Below are 20950 nucleotides of genomic sequence, written 5' to 3' on the forward strand. Positions count from 1 at the left end.
AGCGAAATGGAGCAGACAGGACAGAAGGGTCAAGAAGGAAGTGGTCCTTCTTCAGACAGCACCTCAAGTCTTTGAAAAGGGGCTTGATGGTGTAGAAGAGTCAGATTCAACTGAATATTTGTGCCAGCAGAAGCTTGTGCAATGAGACTCCTGCCGGCATCCTCCGCACATCTGCTCTGGAGAGTCAGAAGAACTCACAGAACAAGACATGGAGGAGAGCGGAGATTGTTCCAACCGCACAAGGATTGCTTGCCAGGTGGAACAATCTCCATAGTGCAATGCTGAATTCCACCCTCAGTCCGTCAACGGCTGCTAGTCTTCATGGCTATATGTAGTCTCTGGGTTTCACAGGCAGGATGCCCTGTTTCTCAAAGACATATAATTGAAATAGGATGCTGGACTAGATGGGCCACTTACCAAATGTGTCATGGACTTTGAAGAAGCATGAACTCTGGGCGAAAAGGAGAAACGAGCTAAGAGGAAGGCATATTTGGCAAACCCTCACCATGATCAATTCCCACCTGGAAACCCATGTGCCCCCTGTGGAAGGACGTGTGGATCCAGAATTGGCCTCCACAGTCACCTATGGACACACCGTTAAGACTGTGTTCATGGCAGACAATCTTAATTAGCTACGAGTGATCGCCAAAGAAGATGCCCTAACTTCTGCAGGGACTCATTATTATTTTTTTCCAGGGAGAAAAGGATTGCAGTGACATCTAAGGAAAACCGAAGCCTTTTGTATGGGATTTTAATGCCAAGGTCAAACCTTTTGGAACAGGAGCAGTTTTTCTTGGAGGAACGTTAGCAATGACAACTTTTTTAAACAGCATGGCTTTATATTATAAAATCACACAGCAATACAGCATCGTTAGAAGATTAAACAGGCAACACAGTAAGAGGATTCATTTCCAGGCCCTGAGTACGAAAGGTAGGGTGATAGCTGAGAGGCCACCCAGTGACCTTTGACTTTCTTTATTTGAGCTCTTGCAGAGGACCCAAGCAAAATTACTGCGGCGAGCATTTGTGCCTCCAAAGTCTTTGATTATGAACCAGACATTGCTCAAAATACATAAAGTGACACAGGGAAATAAATACACATAAACAGGCATTACTGCAACAGTTTTGATAAACTGCTTCTGTATATCTAAGGTGGAGATGGAATATTTCTATACGAAACAAAAGAAAACATTGTTGGAAGATGCTCCTTTTATAAAGTGACAGAAAAGGCCCTTTCTCCTCAAGATATCATCAGATCAGTCCAGCACAGTAGCTAACTTCCTAAAGAACTGGTTGATTTCAAGCTCTTAAACAGCTCATGCCTCAACAGACAGGGAGCAGTCAGTGGGTCGGACATAACCGTGTGCTTTAGAAAATTATGGAGCAGCTTCCCAGGGTGAATGGGTGGCCAATCTGTTTCTAATGCTTTTAGACAGCTTAACTCTAACCTAGAGCTCTAGGGATAGGTTACGCCCCCAGCACACTTTTCACTGCAGAATTGTCACAGAGGTAGACCAGCAACATAGTTCTTCTAGGGCATTGTTTCCTGCACAGCAGGAAACAATGTCTGCACATCTAACTCAAGTCACTGATGCAAAATATGACCCAGCAGTCGGCAGCCCACTTACAACTTCTCTGCTCAGAAAAACTGTGTAACACATATAATAGATCATGGAAGTTGCTACAGCTAAAATGAATGGAGGGGTTGGGAGTAACAATTAATTAGCCACATGTACGAGGCCAATATTGTTCACTCAGGGGGTGTATTTTTTAATATCGGAAGACTGTATGCATTGTGTGATTATAAGTTTATGCTGCAAACATCATATGTACTGAGCTGTACAACTTACATCCAGGCTGTCTAGGTTTGTTTTTGTGGCCTCTGTACAGACTTTGAAAAGACCCCCACATTTTATCCACACAGGGTGACCAACAGCAGAAGAAAATGCACCATTTATCTCAGTGGTAGCATCTCAAAAGCTGCATATGGTGTTACACAGATTCCACCCCCCCAGCCCCAGCCCTCCAATTTTAACTCCGAACATTTCGCTTTCATTGTTACAGAACACAGAATTCCCATAACTGGCTGTTGCTTCTCAAGTCTCTCTTTGTCGTCACTTTCTCTGTGCACCTTTCTCTTCCTCTACTTCTGCCTCCCTCCCTCCGTGTAAAACTGCCTGCCCTTAAACTGTTAGGTGGGATGTTTGTGGAAGGTAAAGAGAAGTGACTTCGATGTGGATTCAAGATGAAAACATTTCCACCACACTGTGTGATCTGATCTTCGATTCTGATTTGTGTCCTTGGTGGAATAAAAAACCCCCTCATTGTTTCTTCACGTGTGTCAGCTCTGTGTCTTTTGCTTGTGAAAAAGCCACATAGAATCACTGTACCACATGCTGCTCTGTCACCAACAGCCAATGATGCAAGGCAAAGCTGGAGCAATGGACATAATCATTTCACACATTTCTTTTCCAACTAAATTGTGTGAGCAGAACCTCTGGCCCTCCAGATGTTTCTGAACTACAATTCCCATCACCTCTGGCCATTGGCCATGCTTGCTAAGGCTGATGGGAAGTGTAGCTTAGCAAGCTCTGAAGGGTCAAATGCTCCCTATTTCTGAACTAAATGTTACAAGGAAGGGTAGGAAAGAAATACCCGGGGGCGGGGGAGAACTCTTTTAAAAATGTCTATTTAGACTTAATTTTATGTAGGCACATTACTTTTATATCCCGGGTCTGCCTTAAAGGTAAAGGTACCCCTGCCCGTACGGGCCAGTCTTGACAGACTCTAGGGTTGTGCGCTCATCTCACTCTAGAGGCCGGGAGCCAGCGCTGTCCGCAGACACTTCCGGGTCACGTGGCCAGCGTGACGAAGCTACTCTGGCGAGCCAGAGCCGCACACGGAAATGCCGTTTACCTTCCCGCTAGTAAGCGGTCCCTATTTATCCCCGAGGGTGCTTTCGAACTGCTAGGTTGGCAGGCGCTGGGACTGAGCAACGGGAGCGCACCCCGCCACGGGGATTCGAACCGCCGACCATACGATCGGCAAGTCCTAGGCGCTGAGGTTTTACCCACAGTGCCACCCGTGTCCCTTAGGGTCTGCCTTACCACTGGGGAAATGTTGGAGTCTTGTCAAAAGTGGTTCACATGTCACGTTAAACCATAGCTCAAATTATGATAAGTTTAATGCAAAGATTTGTGCTAGTATATGCTATTAAAATGTCTTCATGGTGCTCCTCCCCTACCCCTTATTTCCTGGATAGAGGTAAAACAAATCAGGAAAACAAGGCATTAGGTGTGAAATACCACTTATGGTTTGTTGTTTGGCTTACCAGGCAGAGGGCCTTCTTGGTAGTGGTGCCCTTCCTGTGGAACACCCTCCCTTCAAATGTCAAGGAAATAAACAACTATCTGACTTTTAGCAGACATCTGAAAGCAGCCCTCTTTAGGGAAGTTTTTAAGGCCTTATGTTTTTATTATGTTTTTAGATATGCCTTAAGCAGCCCAGAGTGGCTGGGGAAACCCAGCCAGATGGGTGCGGTGTAAATAATAAAATAATAATTATTATCATCATGATTTGTTAGGCGAGAAACAAACCATGAATACTTGGTTTGCATGAAACAGCAAGCTGGTCCCAAGTTTGTTTCCTTGGATGGGAAAGGAAAGGACGCCACATAGATTCACTTTGTTATCTTTTTTTACTACTACAGGAAGGACCATTTGAATTTTCTTTGGTGGACCTTCTCTGATAATACTGTTGATTTGATAACTAGATGGACTGATATATTACCATTTGCCCATAACCACAAACCTACCTACTTTGTACCAGGGCAGCTGGCACAAAAGTTACATCATTTGCTCACGTTTTACAGTTCTGAATTGTTCAAGTCCGTGTCCCCCCCCCCCCCCCCCCGCTCCAAGAGTGCAATCTGCTTGGAATATTCAATTTTCTGTGGAAAATGAATTCTGTTGAGGAAATGCCCCAGATGAAGATTTGCATAGGCTTTCGACCATCACCATTCTGCTCAGAAGATGCACTTTGCTGTGCTCCTGTGACCTGGTGGAAATCAGGAAGTTTTGAAATGAAAAACGCCACGGCTGTTTGAACGAGTCTGCTACAAGAGAACAGCTTGGCTGTTATAAAACATCTGGGTCCTTGATAATGGGAACCGGTGGTTCCTCTCCGCCCATCTCCTTATAAATAAAATGGAAAGTCGGCTTGGGCTCTTTGCTCAGGAGGTGGGATTTGATGCGGTGAGGAAGGGCGTCATCATCTAGCCGCAGGTTCTTGTCGTCAACCTGAACAAACAGCCCATAGTTCTGAGGCTCTGGGACTTCGAATTTCTCAGCGCACTGCTGGTTCAGCTGGTGCGTTGTTGAGTCAGTTCGGTAGGCCAGTGTCCTGGTGTTCGCCTCAGCCTCCATAAAGGAGATTGTGATGAAATCCTGGAAACAAGGAGCGTGGGTTATGTTATCCATAGATATTAAAATGACAATTGATAGATAGTGATCACTAATAGATATTGTGAATCTATCATAATCAACAACATACTATTGATGAGCAATAAAGGCTGTGAAGACGGTGAGGGGCCTGGATATCAAGTCCTATAAAGAAAAGTTGAAAGAGTTAGGTTTGTTTAGCTTGGAGATTAGATGATTAAGAGGTACCACAGCCACCATCAAATATCCGAATGGCTGTCATGTAGAAAGTTTGAAGGAATTAGACACCTTTAGCCTGGAGAAGGGACGACTGAGGCCCAATCTGCGCTATACATTTAAATCATGGCTTCCCTTAAAGAACCTACAGTTTGTTTAGGGTGCTGAGAGCTGTCACGACTAGAGGCCCCCATTTCCCTCACAGAGCTATAATTCTCAGAGTTTCCTAGGGAGAAATGACTGCCTGTTAAGCCACTTTGGAAACTGTAGTTCTGTGAGGGGAGTAATGGTCTCTCAATCAACTCTTTAAATGTATTGTGCAGATGGGGACTATGAGTTGGCATGTCATGCCAAGTATCTGAGGGACTCTCTCCCAACTGTAAATCCCTTGAGGCCGGGGAATAGGGTATGGCATATGCTTTGTTTACAACAAATGAGAGTGCCCAGAATTCCTCGAGGGAAAGGCTGTGCTTTAAAGGCATAGTGAGTACACAGCCTTGGTGAAGAGAGCCAATATGGTATTTTATTCCTGCAGCAAAAGGGAGCTTTGCTGCCACCATGTGGTTGAAGGACAAGATGCTGAAAACTGCCTTTCAACTTAAAATTAGCTTCTCTTTCTCTCTGAAATGTATGTGTGCCACCCTAAACCGCAGGCTCTCACCGCAGCTTACAAATGATAAACCAACAAGCTGAAGTAAGCTAGGATGCCAATTTCATCCTCACTAAGGTGATTTGTGGCCTCTCCTTGTTACATTTGTAAGTTAATGAATAATGAAGTTAAGACAGATTGCTCTCCTTCATTTATTTATCTGCTAACCTGAACAGATGACCGGGAAGCCCGGGCTTTGTTAAGCGTTCTCCTTCTCTCCCAGCGGTGAATGGAATCTTGGACCTCTGAGCTCAGCTGCCGAGTGACTGTGATCTTATCATAGCTCTTGATAAGCTCTACCGCCCCATAAGTAGTGATTAAATAGTACGAGCCTAACAAAAACAGACAAAGAAAAAAAGTTAAAGAGCCCAAACTACTTGGTCTTGATTTTGTACTGCTTCATGCAACACAGGACCCTTCTAGACATCCTTTATATTGTGCATTCAAGTTTACCTGTGTTCATGATGCGATGGGGGAGGTTATATGTCATCATAGGATTGTAAAGTTAGAAGGGACCCCAAGGGTCATCTAGTCCAAACCCCTGCAATGCAAAATAATTTCTGACATATGACTATCCAACCTCAGGGTATGGGCCTCTCACCAACCAAAGCAAATATTGCTAAATGGGAGCCAGGTTAAAAGAGATTATAAAAAGCAATATAGTGAGCCTTAACATGGCAATGGACAATGCCAGCTGGAATCTGTTAACTGGTTCCACAGCTTAGGGGAGGCAGAGCTGCTGCTACAGAGATGCTGGCAGTTCTCTTCTGCACAGTGCAGAATACACTTTGTATATCAAAGGTGGCAAAAGGAACTAAAAGACTTCTGCCAAAAGGATGCAAGATCTTCTGGGTAATTATATATCTCTCTCTTGGAACAAATCGGTTTGTACATAAGAGGAGATCACACCAATTCTCACGAGGAGATTCAAACAGTTCCCAGCAATCCCCAAATGGTTGGTTTCTTTCTTTTTGTCAACAAGCTTCACCTAACTTCTCACTTCACAACTTCTTTGAATATTATTAGTGGTTGCAAATGTTTTGGGGTGCTCCTTTCCATCCAGTGCATATGCTGTTACTTCCTGCTGAAATCCTGTAACTTTCCAAACCACAAATGTTTGGGGGGGTGGGAGGGGAGAGGGGAGGCTGTCCCACTATTGTTGTGCTTCTTCCGGACAGCATTAATGTGGTAGGCATCTCAGAACAACTAATAAAGCAGAATGATTCCAATAATAATAATAATAATAATAATAATAATAATAATAATAATAATAAATTATTTATACCCCGCCCATCTGGCTGGGTTTCCCCAGCCACTCTGGGCGGCTTCCAACAAAACACTAAAATACAATAACCTATTAAACATTAAAAGCTTCCCTAAACAGGGCTGCCTTTAGATGTCTTCTAAAAGTTTGGTAGTTATTTTCCTCTTTGACATCTGGTGGGAGGGCGTTCCACAGGGCGGGCGCCACTACCGAGAAGGCCCTCTGCCTAGTTCCCTGTAACTTGGCTTCTTGCAGCGAGGGAACCGCCAGAAGGCCCTCGGCGCTGGACCTCAGTGTCCGGGTAGAATGATGGGGGTGGAAACGCTCCTTCAGGTATACTGGACCGAGGCTGTTTAGGGCTTTAAAGGTCAGCACCAACACTTTGAATTGTGCTCAGAAACGTACTGGGAGCATTGTATTGTATTTCATCAAGAAAAGGTTGCAGAATACACCTGCTATAAAATACAAAGTGCTTTGCCGCCTCATTGCATATTTCACTGTTGCTGAATGACTGTGCCAGTCCCTGCAAAGGAAGCTTAGTTGGGCAGGGATAAGTTACAGGCACCTGCTGCTGCTGCCATCACCACTAATATCCATGAGACAGTCACTGAGAATAAAGGTAGCAAGAAGAGCAATTATTCTGGCTGGCGTAGGTAGATATGTTGCTATGTGCCAGACATGGACGTAGTCAGGATTTTTGTTGGGGGGACAGGCCCTCAGTTAGCTATGATTTTTTATAGATTTTTATTGATTTAGGGAGGGGCAGCCCCTTGGCTATGCCCATGATGCCAGAAGAGGAGGGGAACCTGAATCCTTAAAGGGAGACATGATGGTTAATGACTGACTGAAAACGCAAATATCGAAATATTACCATCATTGGAAGTGGCCAGCAGATGGCACCCAAGCAACATGCAATTCTGGAACCAACAATGGAGATGCAGGAAGATAGATTGGGTTTATCCTTGCACAATCTGCTATTCAAAATAGTGCAAGGAACATCACCTTATCATGCAGCTTGCCACTAGTTGTACCTAATTAGCACTCCACTTTCTGGTTCCTTCCAGTTCCATCTAACTCAAGAGGTACAAACATTCCCCTTTGGCAGATGTTTTGCAAATTTCCTCATCCCAAGTATTTCTTCTCTCCATTGTTAGAGCTCTTCCCCCTTAAATAGTAATTTAGTGCCCATCTACCCATTTGCTAATAACATTGTGCTAGTTTATTTCCACACGTGAAGTGGAGTGTGTGCGTGCGTGTGTGCGTTTATGTGCGCTTTTGCCGTTGCAGAAGCTGTTCACAATCCAACAGATTATCTGTTATGTTATTTACGGAATCTGGATAAGAATCTTCCAAGATCTAGCAATTCCTACTAGAGAGGTGGATCAGATCTTTCTTGAATTCTATTTGTCTGAATTATAATTAGAGTTGTATTTAGTCAGTTGACTAAAAAGGTTCAAATATTGCAATCCTGTAAACAGTTTCCTGGGAGTAAGGCTGCAATCAATTATTATTATTATTATTATTATTATTATTATTATTATTATTATTATTAATACACCAGCCTATATCCGGAGGTCCCACTTACCTGAGAGTAAGTCCTATTGTTTCGACTTCTGAGTAGAAACGCATGTGATTGCACTGCAAGTCCATTAATTGTGAACATTTTCGCTGATTAAATTAATCAATTTAATTAATAGACTGCTGAAATAATGCCAAAGCAGCAGGTGAATAAAACAATATTTCTGAAGGAAATAATTTTTGGGTTTTTTATGATTAGGTGTTGAAGAAGAATTCTCCTCAGCAGAAGCACCCTCTTCTTGGCAAGAGAGGAAGCTGAATGAACTCTAGCCACTCAAGTTTTTTTGGTAAACACTTGTCTAAAAAACAATTAATGACTTTATTTTGTTTTTAAATCTACTGCCTGATAAATTGGGAGCACCTCAAAAGCTCAAATATTTTTGGCCAATCTAACCAATTTGATGCGACAACTACCGGTAAATATCACAGGCAGCCCTAATTTTGCCAGCTGTTTTTTAAAGCCTGCTAGCCTGCTGTACTGCTTTTAGGGGAGGGGAATGATTTAAATAAACCCTAAATCATAAGATGCATAACTGATCACAAATTAAGCCCCACTGAATGCGAAAGAAAAAAAGCTAAGCACATAATTATCTATCCTGTTATAATCAAAGGGACTTCCCCCATGTATGTATTTGCCTAAACTGTGTCCAGGTTGAACCCATTAAAGACAAATGCCACCACCACCTGCCCACACGGAGGGTAGCAAAACAGAGAGAGAGAGAAATAGAAAATGCATCACCGGAAACATTGCATATGCCAATTTCTATGGATATATTGAATTCAATGGGACTTACAAGTTCTGAGTGGATACGGTTAGGATTGCACTGTAAATACATTTGGCTGACATTTCACTGGAGAATGATATTTTCAGAAGAACGGATTGCTCTTAAAACGCAGCAGCTGATGTGTTTAGAGACTCACTTAAGTTTTCCCTGAAGGGTAGCTGGGTTAGGCTGCTGCAGTGAAACAACAACAGCAAAGGACCTGCAGCAGAACAGCGTATGCTGGCAGATTTACAGCGCAGCCCCACACATGTAGGCAAGCCCCACTGAACTCAATGGGGCGTTTAAGGTGTGATGAGCTTTCATGGGGTAGATTGCACACCATCTGATAGCTACCTGTGCACACACAGAGACAGAGGTGTAGAGTGATTAATGGCATCAACAACGAGGCCAAAAGGTCATGAAATGTAAGAGGTGCAATCTGTGACAGCCTCCCCCAACCTGGAGCCCTAGACTATAATGCCCATCATCCACAGCCAGCATGGCCAATGGCTGAGGATGATGGGGATTATACTCTGAAACAGCTGGAGGGCACTAGATTGGGGAAGGCTGAACTATGGCCTTTCTATGCAAAACTCCAAACATATGCAAAATAAGCACTGCAACCATTCACAACAATATCTTTCCAAATGCATGTTGTTCTGCTCCCTTCGGGGGCATCACTAGGCTTTTATTACCTAGGCAGCAACACTGTCAAAGGGACCTATTTATTTGCGCAAGTGTCCTTGGGGATCCCTGGGGCATATGACCAGGTGGCAAGTTACTAAAGATACAGCACTTTTAATCGGTGTGACAATTAAAGCCCTCCCAGAATCCTTAGTCTTCAAAGATATACAGACTGATGCGTTGGTGGGGCAACCAGTTCCTGAAGGACATGGAGGTGGGGGCAGAACAGGCACTGCCTCAATTAAAAAACTGGGTGTCCAGCCCTGCTGTGGTGCTCCTGCAAAAGCGCTGCATGATGGTGTTTGATGCTGTTCTGTCTTTACAACTAATCAAGCCTGGGATCTAGCCAAATCTAGATGGAATACCACATTTCAGAGGAGCCCATCGTATCCTATTCGGAGCTCCTTAGAGAAACAGCCAGATATATTTATTTTTTAGTAATTGGCCTTAATTATTCTCTGTTGTTGTCGTCATAAATATACACTCAACTCTTCTTTGCCTGCGATGGAAGGCATAGATGGGCAAATCGGCCTATTTCTGTCCCATGTTGCTTTCTCCTATATGCAAAATAGTAATAATAAATGGGCTGGTCTGTCCAACTTATGTGCAGATTTTCTTTTTCAAAATCTTTTTTAAAAATCCATAACATCCTTGTAAGGCTACCAGGGACACAATATACAGAAGAAAAGGTAGCCATCTTCTCCGTATGATTTCCCAGGAAGGGACGGCACATTATGATGCACAGTGGCTTCCTATGAGCATTTCAAAAGGCCTTTTTTTTACCACGCAGACACAGTGAAGTTACTAGCTGCTTCAAGCAGCTGTAAAACTTTTTAAAAGACGGAAGGCAGTCCTTGGACTATCTTTTGAGCATGTTGCCAGACCCTAGCATACATCAGTTCATCATATGGGAAATTCCACATATCTATGTTGTGGGCCGTGCATGGGTCTGGTGGTCCGAAATGGATAGGCTTGCTCCCCAAAGTGGAGCAAATTGGAATCCTTTGACATCCCTAATGGAAACACGAGAAGAGTCCTGGTAGATCAGACCAAAGGTCTACCTAGTCCAGCATCCTTCTCTCCCAGTGGCCAACTAGACTCCTATGAGGTCAGCAAGCAGGACAGGAGTGTTGTGGTACTCTGATGCTTGTGCTCCCCAGCAACTGGGATACAGAAGCATACTGCCTTTGATTCTGAAGGTAATATAAAGCCATTATGGCCAGTAGCCAACAAGAGTCTTATCCTCCAAACACTTGTCAAATCCCCTTTCAAAGCCACCCAAGTTGAAGGAAATCACTCCATTTTGTGGCAGGGAATTCTGTAGTTTAACTGTGTGTGAAGAAGTAGTTCCTTTTGTCTGCCCAGTTATGCCTTTCTCCTCAAAACCCTGAGCATAGTGTTAAGGTCACACAAAAGAAGAGAGGGGGAAAGCTCACTCAGTGGCAGAGAACATGTTGTGCATGCAAAAGGTCCCAGAATCATTTCCTGATTGGTAGCACTCTCTCTCTCTCTAAGCCACTATAGGTCAATGTATGAAGTGGCTCTGGTATAACAGCCCAAAAACCTATGTCACACAATCAAACTTGTGCAAACCAAAAGCATTCCCACATCCACTATCCAAGGGCCATCTGCTGTCATGTGAATATGGTGCCCCCAGTGGCCACTTGTGATCATGGCTGTAGATCGCAGAAGATGAAGAATGAACAAATAAAAAAAGTAAGGGAGAATCTTGGTGATTAGCCTATGGTGGCTCTAGGATGGCACCCTGAGTGGGACCTTCACAACCTCGAAGAGACAGAAGAAGTAGTCTACAATGCGTTATACGTAGGGCTGCCTCTGAAAATAGTTCGGAAACTTCAGCTGGTGCAGAATTCAGTGGCCAGGTTGCTCACTGGGACAAGGCAGTTTTAGCACATAACGCCAATCCTGGCCTGAATGCACTGGCTGCCCATTAGTTTCTGGGTCCAATTCAAAGTGCTGGTTTTGACCTATAAAGCTTTAAACAGCTCAGGACTGCAATACCTCAAGGACCACCACTGCTCATATGAACAGACCTGGACCATGAGATCATCCTCTGAGATCATTCTTTTTTGTGTGCCTCCTCCACAAGAATTCCAGAGGGTGCCAACATGAGAAGGGTCTTTTCTGCAGTGGCTCCCTGCTTGTCCAATGGTCTCCCCAGGAAGGCTCACCTGGTGCCTTCATCATGCAGCTTTAGGCACCAGGAGAAAATGTTCCTCTTCAACCAGGCATTTGGCTGATTGACATCCAATGCCCTTTTAAATGTGTTGTGGGAGGAGGGATTATTGGTTTGCTGTTGTTCTTATTTTTATTATCTACTTTGTGCTTTTTTACATTGTAATTTTATGTTGTGAACCACCCTGCGATCTACGAATGAAGGGCAGTATACAAATTTAATTGATAATCATAATAAGTCTCTTAGGCTGCATTTGATCCTTCTGCATACTCTGTGCAAAGTAGAAACGCTACCAATGTTAGGATGGTGGCCTTGGCAAATGTCCTCTGGTGCCGGCCCTGCCATTGGTCACTAGCTGAAGAGCAGATGTAAAGTTGGGATAAACATTTACAATTATGGTTGCTGGACAGCTTGTACTCATTTCTGCCAGTGGTGTGCCCTTATGAACCTCCACCCTCGCTCCTCCCTCTGCCACAAAGGAGGTCTTTCATACCTTCACCCAGCTGCAGTGCAGGGTCCATGAGTTCCATCATGTACTCCACATTCAGAAGCACCTCTGGCAGGTCGCTGCGGGCAAGTACATACATGAGCACCGGGAGGAAGTCATCTGCCCCGTAAAGCTTCCCTGAAACAAGAAGAGGCCTATTCAGATAACACAACCGAGCAGGTTAAGAGCTGATTTCAACATTCAAAACTGACATGCAGTAAGAGAAGAGAAGGCACAGGGGCCCAACAGTTGGCCCCCACCATGCACAACCTGCATTAGCCTAGGCTAATGTGCAAATCAGTCCTTCTCACAGATTTTGTAGAGCAGCTGTGCTTCATAGCTGCCAAATCACAGATTAGGAAACAGGACTGATGAAGATGTAAATGTGCAAATGAATTTGCCAGCAGTACAGGTTTTCATACTCTCCTGGTGGCTTCATTACTGTGAGAAAGAACCATATTTTGGAAAATTGTATTTTGGAATGAATTTAAGAGCATGAGGGAAGCCTTGTTGGATGAGGCCAAAGGCCATCTAGCCCACCATCCTGTTTCCAACCAAATTCTGTGCTGGCTGGTCCAATGGAGCAAATACCCACACCATCCTCAACCTGCCTGCAATGAGCCTCCACCTTATATGAAAAAGTCTGATGTACAGGGGATTTCTACAGTCAGTGCTTGCTAAAAAGAAAAAGAAAAAAGCATGGTCTGGAACAACTCTGTCATGCAAATGACCCCTTCAATGGCCCAGGAGCAGTTGTGTAAGCCAATGCAAGAAAGGAGAAACGGATAGTCTGAATCTATCGTTTGTAATGTGTGAATGGTCAGATGCAAATCTGTGACGCACGAATTGTGGATATGCTTTAGGAATCTCAGTGTGTATGTGACAGTTTTTCATCCACACCTTTGCACATTCCAAAAGTGTGTGTTAATTCCTTATAAACGTTTTGAGAGTTATGTATTAAGAAAAATAACATCAAAAGCAACCTTCAATTTCTGTTTGCAGGGTTCACAGTCATTTTCTTCCATGCACTACTATTACAGCCATCAATCTCTAAAAGACCAAATGTTGAAGGTCCTTTAAAATTATTGCCACTGTGAATTTGCTGCCCTTTATTCTCACTGGCCACATTCCACCCCATGTTTAAGCGCACTTTAGTCTATTCAAATCAATAAGCTTAAACATGCTTAGCTGTGCATGAGCTTGTGGCCATTGGCTTGATACAAGTATTTCCTATGAAACACATTTCTTTATATGTCAGGCAAAGTCAACAGGGGTTTTATTTGAAGCTGACGGTTATACTCAGCTGGAGCCTTATATAAATATTCTTCTGTCCCTTCATCAAAAAATAAATAAACTTTAAGTAAACCAGAGAATATATGTAGAAAGGGAAAGCCGGTTCAGTTAAAACAAAGTGGTGGAACGCTCGAGTGCTAAGACTCTCTTTATAAACAAAATCTTATGCTGTTATTAGCTGGGCTCTGCACGTTATGAGAGTCATGTTTCCTGCTGTGCAAAAAACACACAGCCAGGTTGTCAAACATTTAAAAAGGCTTCATTGTTCAGTGGGTGTTTTGGCAAAATGTTTCCTTTGTACAGTATTGCAGTTTCTGGTACTGAGGAAGTCTCAGGTTGGTGTGGATGGAGGGCTGAATTTAGCTGCAAGAAGTAGGCATCGATGAAACGGCAGGATCAGCAGTTAATATGGCCAACGCATTCCTTCAGATCTGGCTTAGAGTGGCCGTTTATTCAGCCAGGCTTATAGGACGCTCTGACATTTTGTGCGGGGTCACTTGTATTGATCTGTTTGCTGTTGTATTGCCATGCTTTAAAGCTTTCATTTTAAAAATGCTTGTGCTGGTTGTGTTATTGCTTTTATTGTTGTGAACTGCCCTGTGTTCTTGATCGATGAAAGGCAGTGTATAAATGGAAGAAGTAATAATGTAGGGGTTAAGAGAGGTAGACTCGTAATCTGGTGAACCGGGTTTGCTTCCCCGCTCCTCCACATGCAGCTGCTGGGTGACCTTGGCTAGTTACACTTCTCTGAAGTCTCTCAGCCCCACTCACCTCACAGAGTGTTTGTTGTGGGGGAGGAAGGGAAAGGAGATTGTGAGCCGCTTTGAGACTCCTTCGGGTAGTGATAAAGCGGGATATCAAATCCAAACTCTTCTTCTTCTACTTCACTGAGAACAGTTCTCTATTCACAGGGCTGTCCAGTTTAAATGTAAAGCAAAGAGAGCAGGCAGGGTCCTGAAATTGCCCATCAACAGTCAGCACCCAGGCAGCAGACCAAGCCGGTATGCGCTATGGTTATACCTTTTTGGATCCCCCCCCTCAAAAAAAACCAATTACTGTATCATAAAGGGATGAACTTTTGCTTAGAAACACTGAAAAAGGTTCTAATTCTTCTGAGTTGTGAAAAAAGGCCACCCTGAAATGAAAAGCTGCAATCACCGTATAAACTACTCAGAAGTATTAGCACTTTAAAAAAGTTTATGGGACTGTTCATGGGACTATTTTACAGCTGTCTGGAACTTCCTAAAACTGTATTGGAGAATAAAACTGCAACCTTGTCTTATTCTAAGCAATAAGAAGTGATATACATTGTATTATATGTACATGGTAGTATATATGCTATGCACATTACATAATACATTATATAGTTGCAAATACAAAAATTAATTTATTGATTTCAGGGTGACCTTTTTTCAAAAGATTTGGAAATGACAGATCATCCCTTTGTTTTTAGGCAAAAGTTCATCTAACTAAGCTATAGAAACATGAGGTTGTAAAAAAGTTATAACCCTAGTATGAATGTCACTGGGTCAGTTTTATCTACTATAGTGAGATGGATTTCTCTTTATAGTACCGTATTTTTCACCCTATAGGACGCACTTTTTCCCCTCCAAAAATGAAGGGGAAATCTGGGTGTGTCCTATGGGGCGAATGCAGGCTTTCACTGAAGCTTGGAGAGCGAGAGGGGTCGGTGCGCACCGACCCCTCTCACTCTCCAGGCTTCGGGAACACATCCGCAGCCTAGGCAGCCCTGCGGGAGGTCCCTCAGGGATGTCTAGGCTGCAGATAGCAGCCTGCTTCCCAGAGCATCGGGCGCCCTGAAAGCAGAGCGCCCGGTGCTTTGGGAACACATCCGCAGCCTAGGCAGCCCTGCGGGAGGTCCCGCAGGGATGTCTAGGCTGCGGATAGCAGCCTGCTTCCCGGAGCGTCGGGCGCTCTGCTTTCAGGGCGCCCGGCGCTTCGGGAACACATCCGCAGCGTGGGGAGCCCTGCAGGAGTTCCCCGCAGGGCTCCCCACGCTGCGGATAGCAGCCTGCCACCCGGCGGGCGGGGCGCCCTGAAGCAGAGCGCCCCTCGCGCCGGGCATACATCCGCAGCGTGGGGAGCCCTACAGGAGTTCCCCGCAGGACTCCCCACGCTGCGGATAGCAGCCTGCCACCCGGCGCGCGGGGCACCCTGAAGCAGAGCGCCCCGCGCGCCGGACAGACATCCGCAGCGTGGGGAGCCCTACAGGAGTTCCCCGCAGGACTCCCCACGCTGCGGATAGCAGCCTGCCACCCGGCGCGCGGGGCACCCTGAAGCAGAGCGCCCCGCGCGCCGGACAGACATCCGCAGCGTGGGGAGCCCTACAGGAGTTCCCCGCAGGGCTCCCCACGCTGTGGATAGCAGCCTGCCGCCCGGCGGGCGGGACGCCCTGAAGCAGAGCGCCCCTCGCGCTGGGCAGACATTGGCCAGCCCCACAAGCTCGGGGGACACATAATCACCACAGATTAAGCAAATTTCCTTTGTTTAGGGGAACCTGAACAAGAGAATGTAAGAGCAGCCTGGTGGATCAGGCCAATAGTCCATCTAGTCCAACATTCTATTCTCATAGTGACCAAAGAGATGTGCTTAAGAATGTCAAAGAGGAAAGCCACTATAGTTAAATAGGTAAATGTCTATAGAGCACGCATAATAACTCACCCGCAGTCTGAAACAGTACTGTCCCCTATCTGCCACCCCAGAATTTCTCTGTATAATTCTGATATATGTGTATAGCAGGCCTTCTACATCAGTCAAGAGTAACTCTTTCCATTGCAATGCTTTTCCATGCTCTTCCTCATTTTAATGAGTAGAAGTCTTTGTGGGTTTTGCCCCAAGAAATCTAACCTTTGCTTGACATTATATGGCTGTTGTTACTAAGCTGTGTTTCCTCGCTGAGCTGGTAATAAGCACAGGTAACATTTCTCCAAATTATCACTTTGCAATTTTTGCAATTTCACCCTTGTCCCTTCCCTGCATGTATTATAAAGGCTGGTAGGCGATAACAGTTATAATATATGCATTGCTACGAGAACTGGAAATAATCAACTAATTAATCAACTAGTCAGGCACTGCAGGGGGTCAGAACAGATGACCCTTTGTGTCCCTTCCAACTCTACAATTCTATGATTCCAATAACTCAAGATGCCTAAATAAGTCAAAAGGTACATATGGGGTACTGTATTTTGAATTTAGCCATGGAGGAGGAGGAGGAGGAGGAGGAGGAGGAGGAGGAGGAGGAAGAAGAAGAAGAAGAAGAAGAAGAAGAAGAGCCACAATGTAGTTTCAGTTTAAGTGTCTCCAATAATTTAAATCTCTCTTCAGTGACTATATGAGAACTTATCTGCAGCTGTTTTCCTGGCATAAAGTTTGGAACTGAAATATATCTACAGTGGTACCTCAGGTAAACGTAATTCGTTCTGGAGATCCATTCTTAACCTGAAACTGTTCTTAACCTGAAGCACCACTTTAGCTAATGGGGCTTCCTGCTGCTGCTGCTGCGCCGCCGGAGCACGATTTCTTTTCTCATCCTGAAGCAAAGTTCTTAACCCAAGGTACTATTTCTGGGTTAGCGGAGTCTGTAACCTGAAGCGTATGTAACCTGAAGCATATGTAACCCAAGTTACCACTGTATAATGACATATGATCAATGAATGTGCAGATAAAGGATGGTCAACATATGAAGAGGGGGATGAGTTGGTATCAGTTCAGACTAGGTGTGTAAGAAGGCATCGATTTCTGCTCCAATACTCAGAAGTGTTTCGATTCCACTGCACTTTGGCTTCTGACAAGAACTACGTTATCTATCTCTCTGTCCACACAATTAATTACACTGTTGCACACCATTCATTTCAAGGCAAAGGAAATGCAAAGCATATCGTATGTGTAGGGAGCGGGGGTTGCTGTGAGTAACCAATTATGCATTGTTTGCAGGCTTTAAACAATAACAGCAAATAGCATCCATATTTGCAGGGCTGATTTCCATTCCAGACATGGGATGAATAAGCAAACACTGACAATTTCTGCTTCCATTTCCAACATCCCTATTTCAGACCAGAGGTGGGAGTTCACAGTTCTGAAAACTCCTCCAAAAAATATCCCTGCAAATAGAATACCAGCACAACAGAGAGAAATAAAACATCCCATACCTTTGCTACTATGTTGTGTTTGCAGGGAACTTTAAAGGAAGAGGAGCATTAAAATTGTGACACCCCTCAACTACAGTCTCAGATAGTACTGCCCATCCAACTGCCTCCTCATTTTTGTTGCAATGTGTGCAGACCAGGCCAAAGCCATTTGTGTTTCATATGGAAACTGCCGTGAAGCATCTCCTGTGAAGCATCTCCAATTAAATGGACAGGTTGCAGGTGATGTGAAGGACCTCTGCTGCAGGACCATGGATAGCTGCTGACAGTCTGGGTAGACAATGCTGAACTAGGTGGACTCGGCAAAAGTCTGCTTACTGTATTTTTCGCTCTATAAGACACACCAGACCACAAGACGCACCTAGTTTTTGGAGGAGGAAAACAAGAAAAAAAACATTCTGAATTTCAGAAGCCAGAACAGCAAGAGGGATCGCTGCGCAGTGAAAGCAGCAATCCCTCTTGCTGTTCTGGCTTCTGTGATAGCTGCGCAGCCTGCATTCACTCCATAAGACACACACACATTTCCCCTTACTTTTTAGGAGGGAAAAAGTGAATCTCATAGAGCAAAAAATACGGTAATCTGTTCCTAAATGGTGTACACAGCACATGCCTCTCTGAAACCTCTCCCTTTTCTGCAGTTGCTTGTCCTCCCTATGAAAGAGAACCCAGAAGCCTTAAAAGCCAGGCCCATCATTCTTCTGCCCCACAATGCACTGCAGATTTAGTATCTGCTCCAGTAAACATGAGGAATACATAATCTGAAGGACTGAATGCTTTTGCCTCCCACCATGATTGACATCTTCATCAGCACCTGGCATTCTACAAGCATTTTTACACCTGAGAAAAGCCCTTCTCCCGCCGCCAGCCTTCAGAAGAGTTCCCCAGGGCTGCCTAGGCTGAGGATAGCAGCCTGCTGCCCGGCGCGAGGGGCGCTCTGCTTCAGAGCGCCCCTTGCGCGGGGCAGACATTCGCAGCTTGGGGAGCCCTGCAGGACTTCCCCGCAGGGCTCTCCAAGCTGCGGATAGCAGCCTGCTGCCCCGCGCGAGGGGCGCTCTTAAGCAGAGCGCCCATCGCGCGGGGCAGACATTCGCAGCTTGGGGAGCCCTGCAGGACTTCCCCGCAGGGCTCTCCAAGCTGCGGATAGCAGCCTGCTGCCCCGCGCGAGGGGCGCTCTTAAGCAGAGCGCCCATCGCGCGGGGCAGACATTCGCAGCTTGGGGAGCCCTGCAGGACTTCCCCGCAGGGCTCTCCAAGCTGCGGATAGCAGCCTGCTGCCCCGCGCGAGGGGCGCTCTTAAGCAGAGCGCCCATCGCGCGGGGCAGACATTCGCAGCTTGGGGAGCCCTGCAGGACTTCCCCGCAGGGCTCTCCAAGCTGCGGATAGCAGCCTGCTGCCCCGCGCGAGGGGCACTCTTAAGCAGAGCGCCCCTCGCGCGGGGCAGACATTCGCAGCTTGGGGAGCCCTGCAGGAGTTCCCCGCAGGGCTCTCCAAGCTGCGGATAGCAGCCTGCTGCCCCGCGCGAGGGGCGCTCTTAAGCAGAGCGCCCCTTGCGCGGGGCAGACATTCGCAGCTTGGGGAGCCCTGCAGGACTTCCCCGCAGGGCTCTCCAAGCTGCGGATAGGGGTAGCTGTTCTGAATGTTGGCGGTGGGGAGGAAAAACCCTCCTCCCACCACAAGCCCCTTCAGGACAGGTCCGGGAACAGAGGAGAAGGCATGCTGCGCTTCCCCGCTGTCCCCGGAGATTTCCCTATGGGCTTTCGTCTTGCGAAGCAAGCCCATAGGGAAATTTGTCTTGCGAAGCCGCTAAAAATCGGAAAACCCTTTCGTCTTGCGGGTTTTTCGTTTAGCGAGGCATTCGTCTTGCGGGGCACCACTGTAACTAACTCTCATTCTCTTTTCCACATCCGCATTAGCTATGATCAGAAATTAGCATAAATAGTGAAAGACAGCTTCAGAGGCAATTTAAGCCTCGCGTATGAAAACTGCAAAAAGAAATATCCTCTTCTGCTACGGAAATGGAAGAGGCAAATGACCAAACAACAAAAGCAAGACTTTATCCATCCCTTGGCAGTGGAACTGCATGAAGCAGTTCCTAGCTTGGCGAAAACCACAGTGGCTTCATGAAATCCATAAAGGCCCAGCACGCTAAATACGATCCTTACAAAGTGACAATGTGGGTGAGCATGAAAAAATGGAGCCCTATGCAGGACACTCAGTAAGCAGGCTAGTTAAGTGGCATCCAATATCTATAATACATTGATTCCCAAACTCACCCCCGCCCCCGCCAGACCGCTTGAAAATTGCTAAGGGTCTTGATGGACCACTTAGCTCCCTGCACCCTGCTGTAGCAACTGTAATGCACTGTGCAAGATGCATTATGATTTCTAATTGTATTTGTATTGCTTCTTTTATTTCTGGTGCATTGTGTTTTGTAGTGCTCCACAAAATTCAGACTGCAATACAACAGAATACAATGCTAAAAATAAGAGAGGCCATTAAAATGCAAGTACAAATTATCGATATGAACACTGAATGCAATGGACGTGCCGTTTCCCGTTTTCAACCGCAAATTCACAGAAACACCACCGGCCACCATTTGGGAACCCCTGCTATAATGGTCCAAAATGTGAGCTGGGCTTTGAGAATGTGGGTTTGGTTCCATTTGTGAGCTTGGCAAGTCATCCCCATCTTTGGGAGGTTCAGGAAACAGTAAGAGTAAGAGAGAAAAATGTCAATGTATTTATTACGTGCCCAAATATTTAGTACAGGTAGCGACTGTTTTAGGTGCATCCTATATGTGCGCAACTGTGCACACACACATCTTGCCGAACCTGGAAATGACCCGAAAATGTCACAAAAAGGGTTGGGGCAGGGGCGTAACAGGTGTTTGCAGGCTTTTTCAATGGTGTTTCAAATATACACATTTTCACTTAAACGTATGGTGCCTCGGAATGTAGCCCCTGCATAAATGGGGAGTTGTCTGTACTGGTGATCAATCATGGGTTCATCTTAGTGATGTGCTGTAAAAATGTTGTGTCCAGCATCATAAGACCAGAGGCTAAAGACCCATCAAGCCCAGCATCTTGTCCTCACAGTGGCCTCTGGCAGGCCTGCAAGCAAGATCTGAGTGCGCGAGCATTCTCCCTTCCCACGGCTCCCAGCGACTGGCCTTGGCCCTTGAAAATTTGTCCTCCAGAGGAAGAACTGGAACCAA

At 45.5% G+C, this 20950-nt stretch overlaps 1 protein-coding gene across 3 annotated transcripts in view; it reads right to left on the reverse strand.

Annotated features, from left to right (window-relative positions):
• Positions 1-735: 735 nt before the first annotated feature.
• The window catches only part of RIN3 (Ras and Rab interactor 3), a 78430-nt gene continuing 58215 nt past the window's right edge, over positions 736-20950 (reverse strand). For 2 of the 3 annotated variants that reach the window (XM_053376474.1, XM_053376483.1), the window contains 3 exons: positions 12285-12416; positions 5473-5636; positions 736-4445 (listed from right to left, as the gene is read on the reverse strand). In XM_053376474.1, coding sequence (XP_053232449.1) covers positions 4137-4445; positions 5473-5636; positions 12285-12416 — 605 coding nt within the window. In that variant the 3' untranslated portion in view covers positions 736-4136. The other variant, XM_053376493.1, reaches the window with a different exon arrangement.

This window comes from Podarcis raffonei, chromosome 1 (assembly GCF_027172205.1).
Source record: "Podarcis raffonei isolate rPodRaf1 chromosome 1, rPodRaf1.pri, whole genome shotgun sequence".
Taxonomy (NCBI): Eukaryota; Metazoa; Chordata; class Lepidosauria; order Squamata; family Lacertidae; genus Podarcis; species Podarcis raffonei.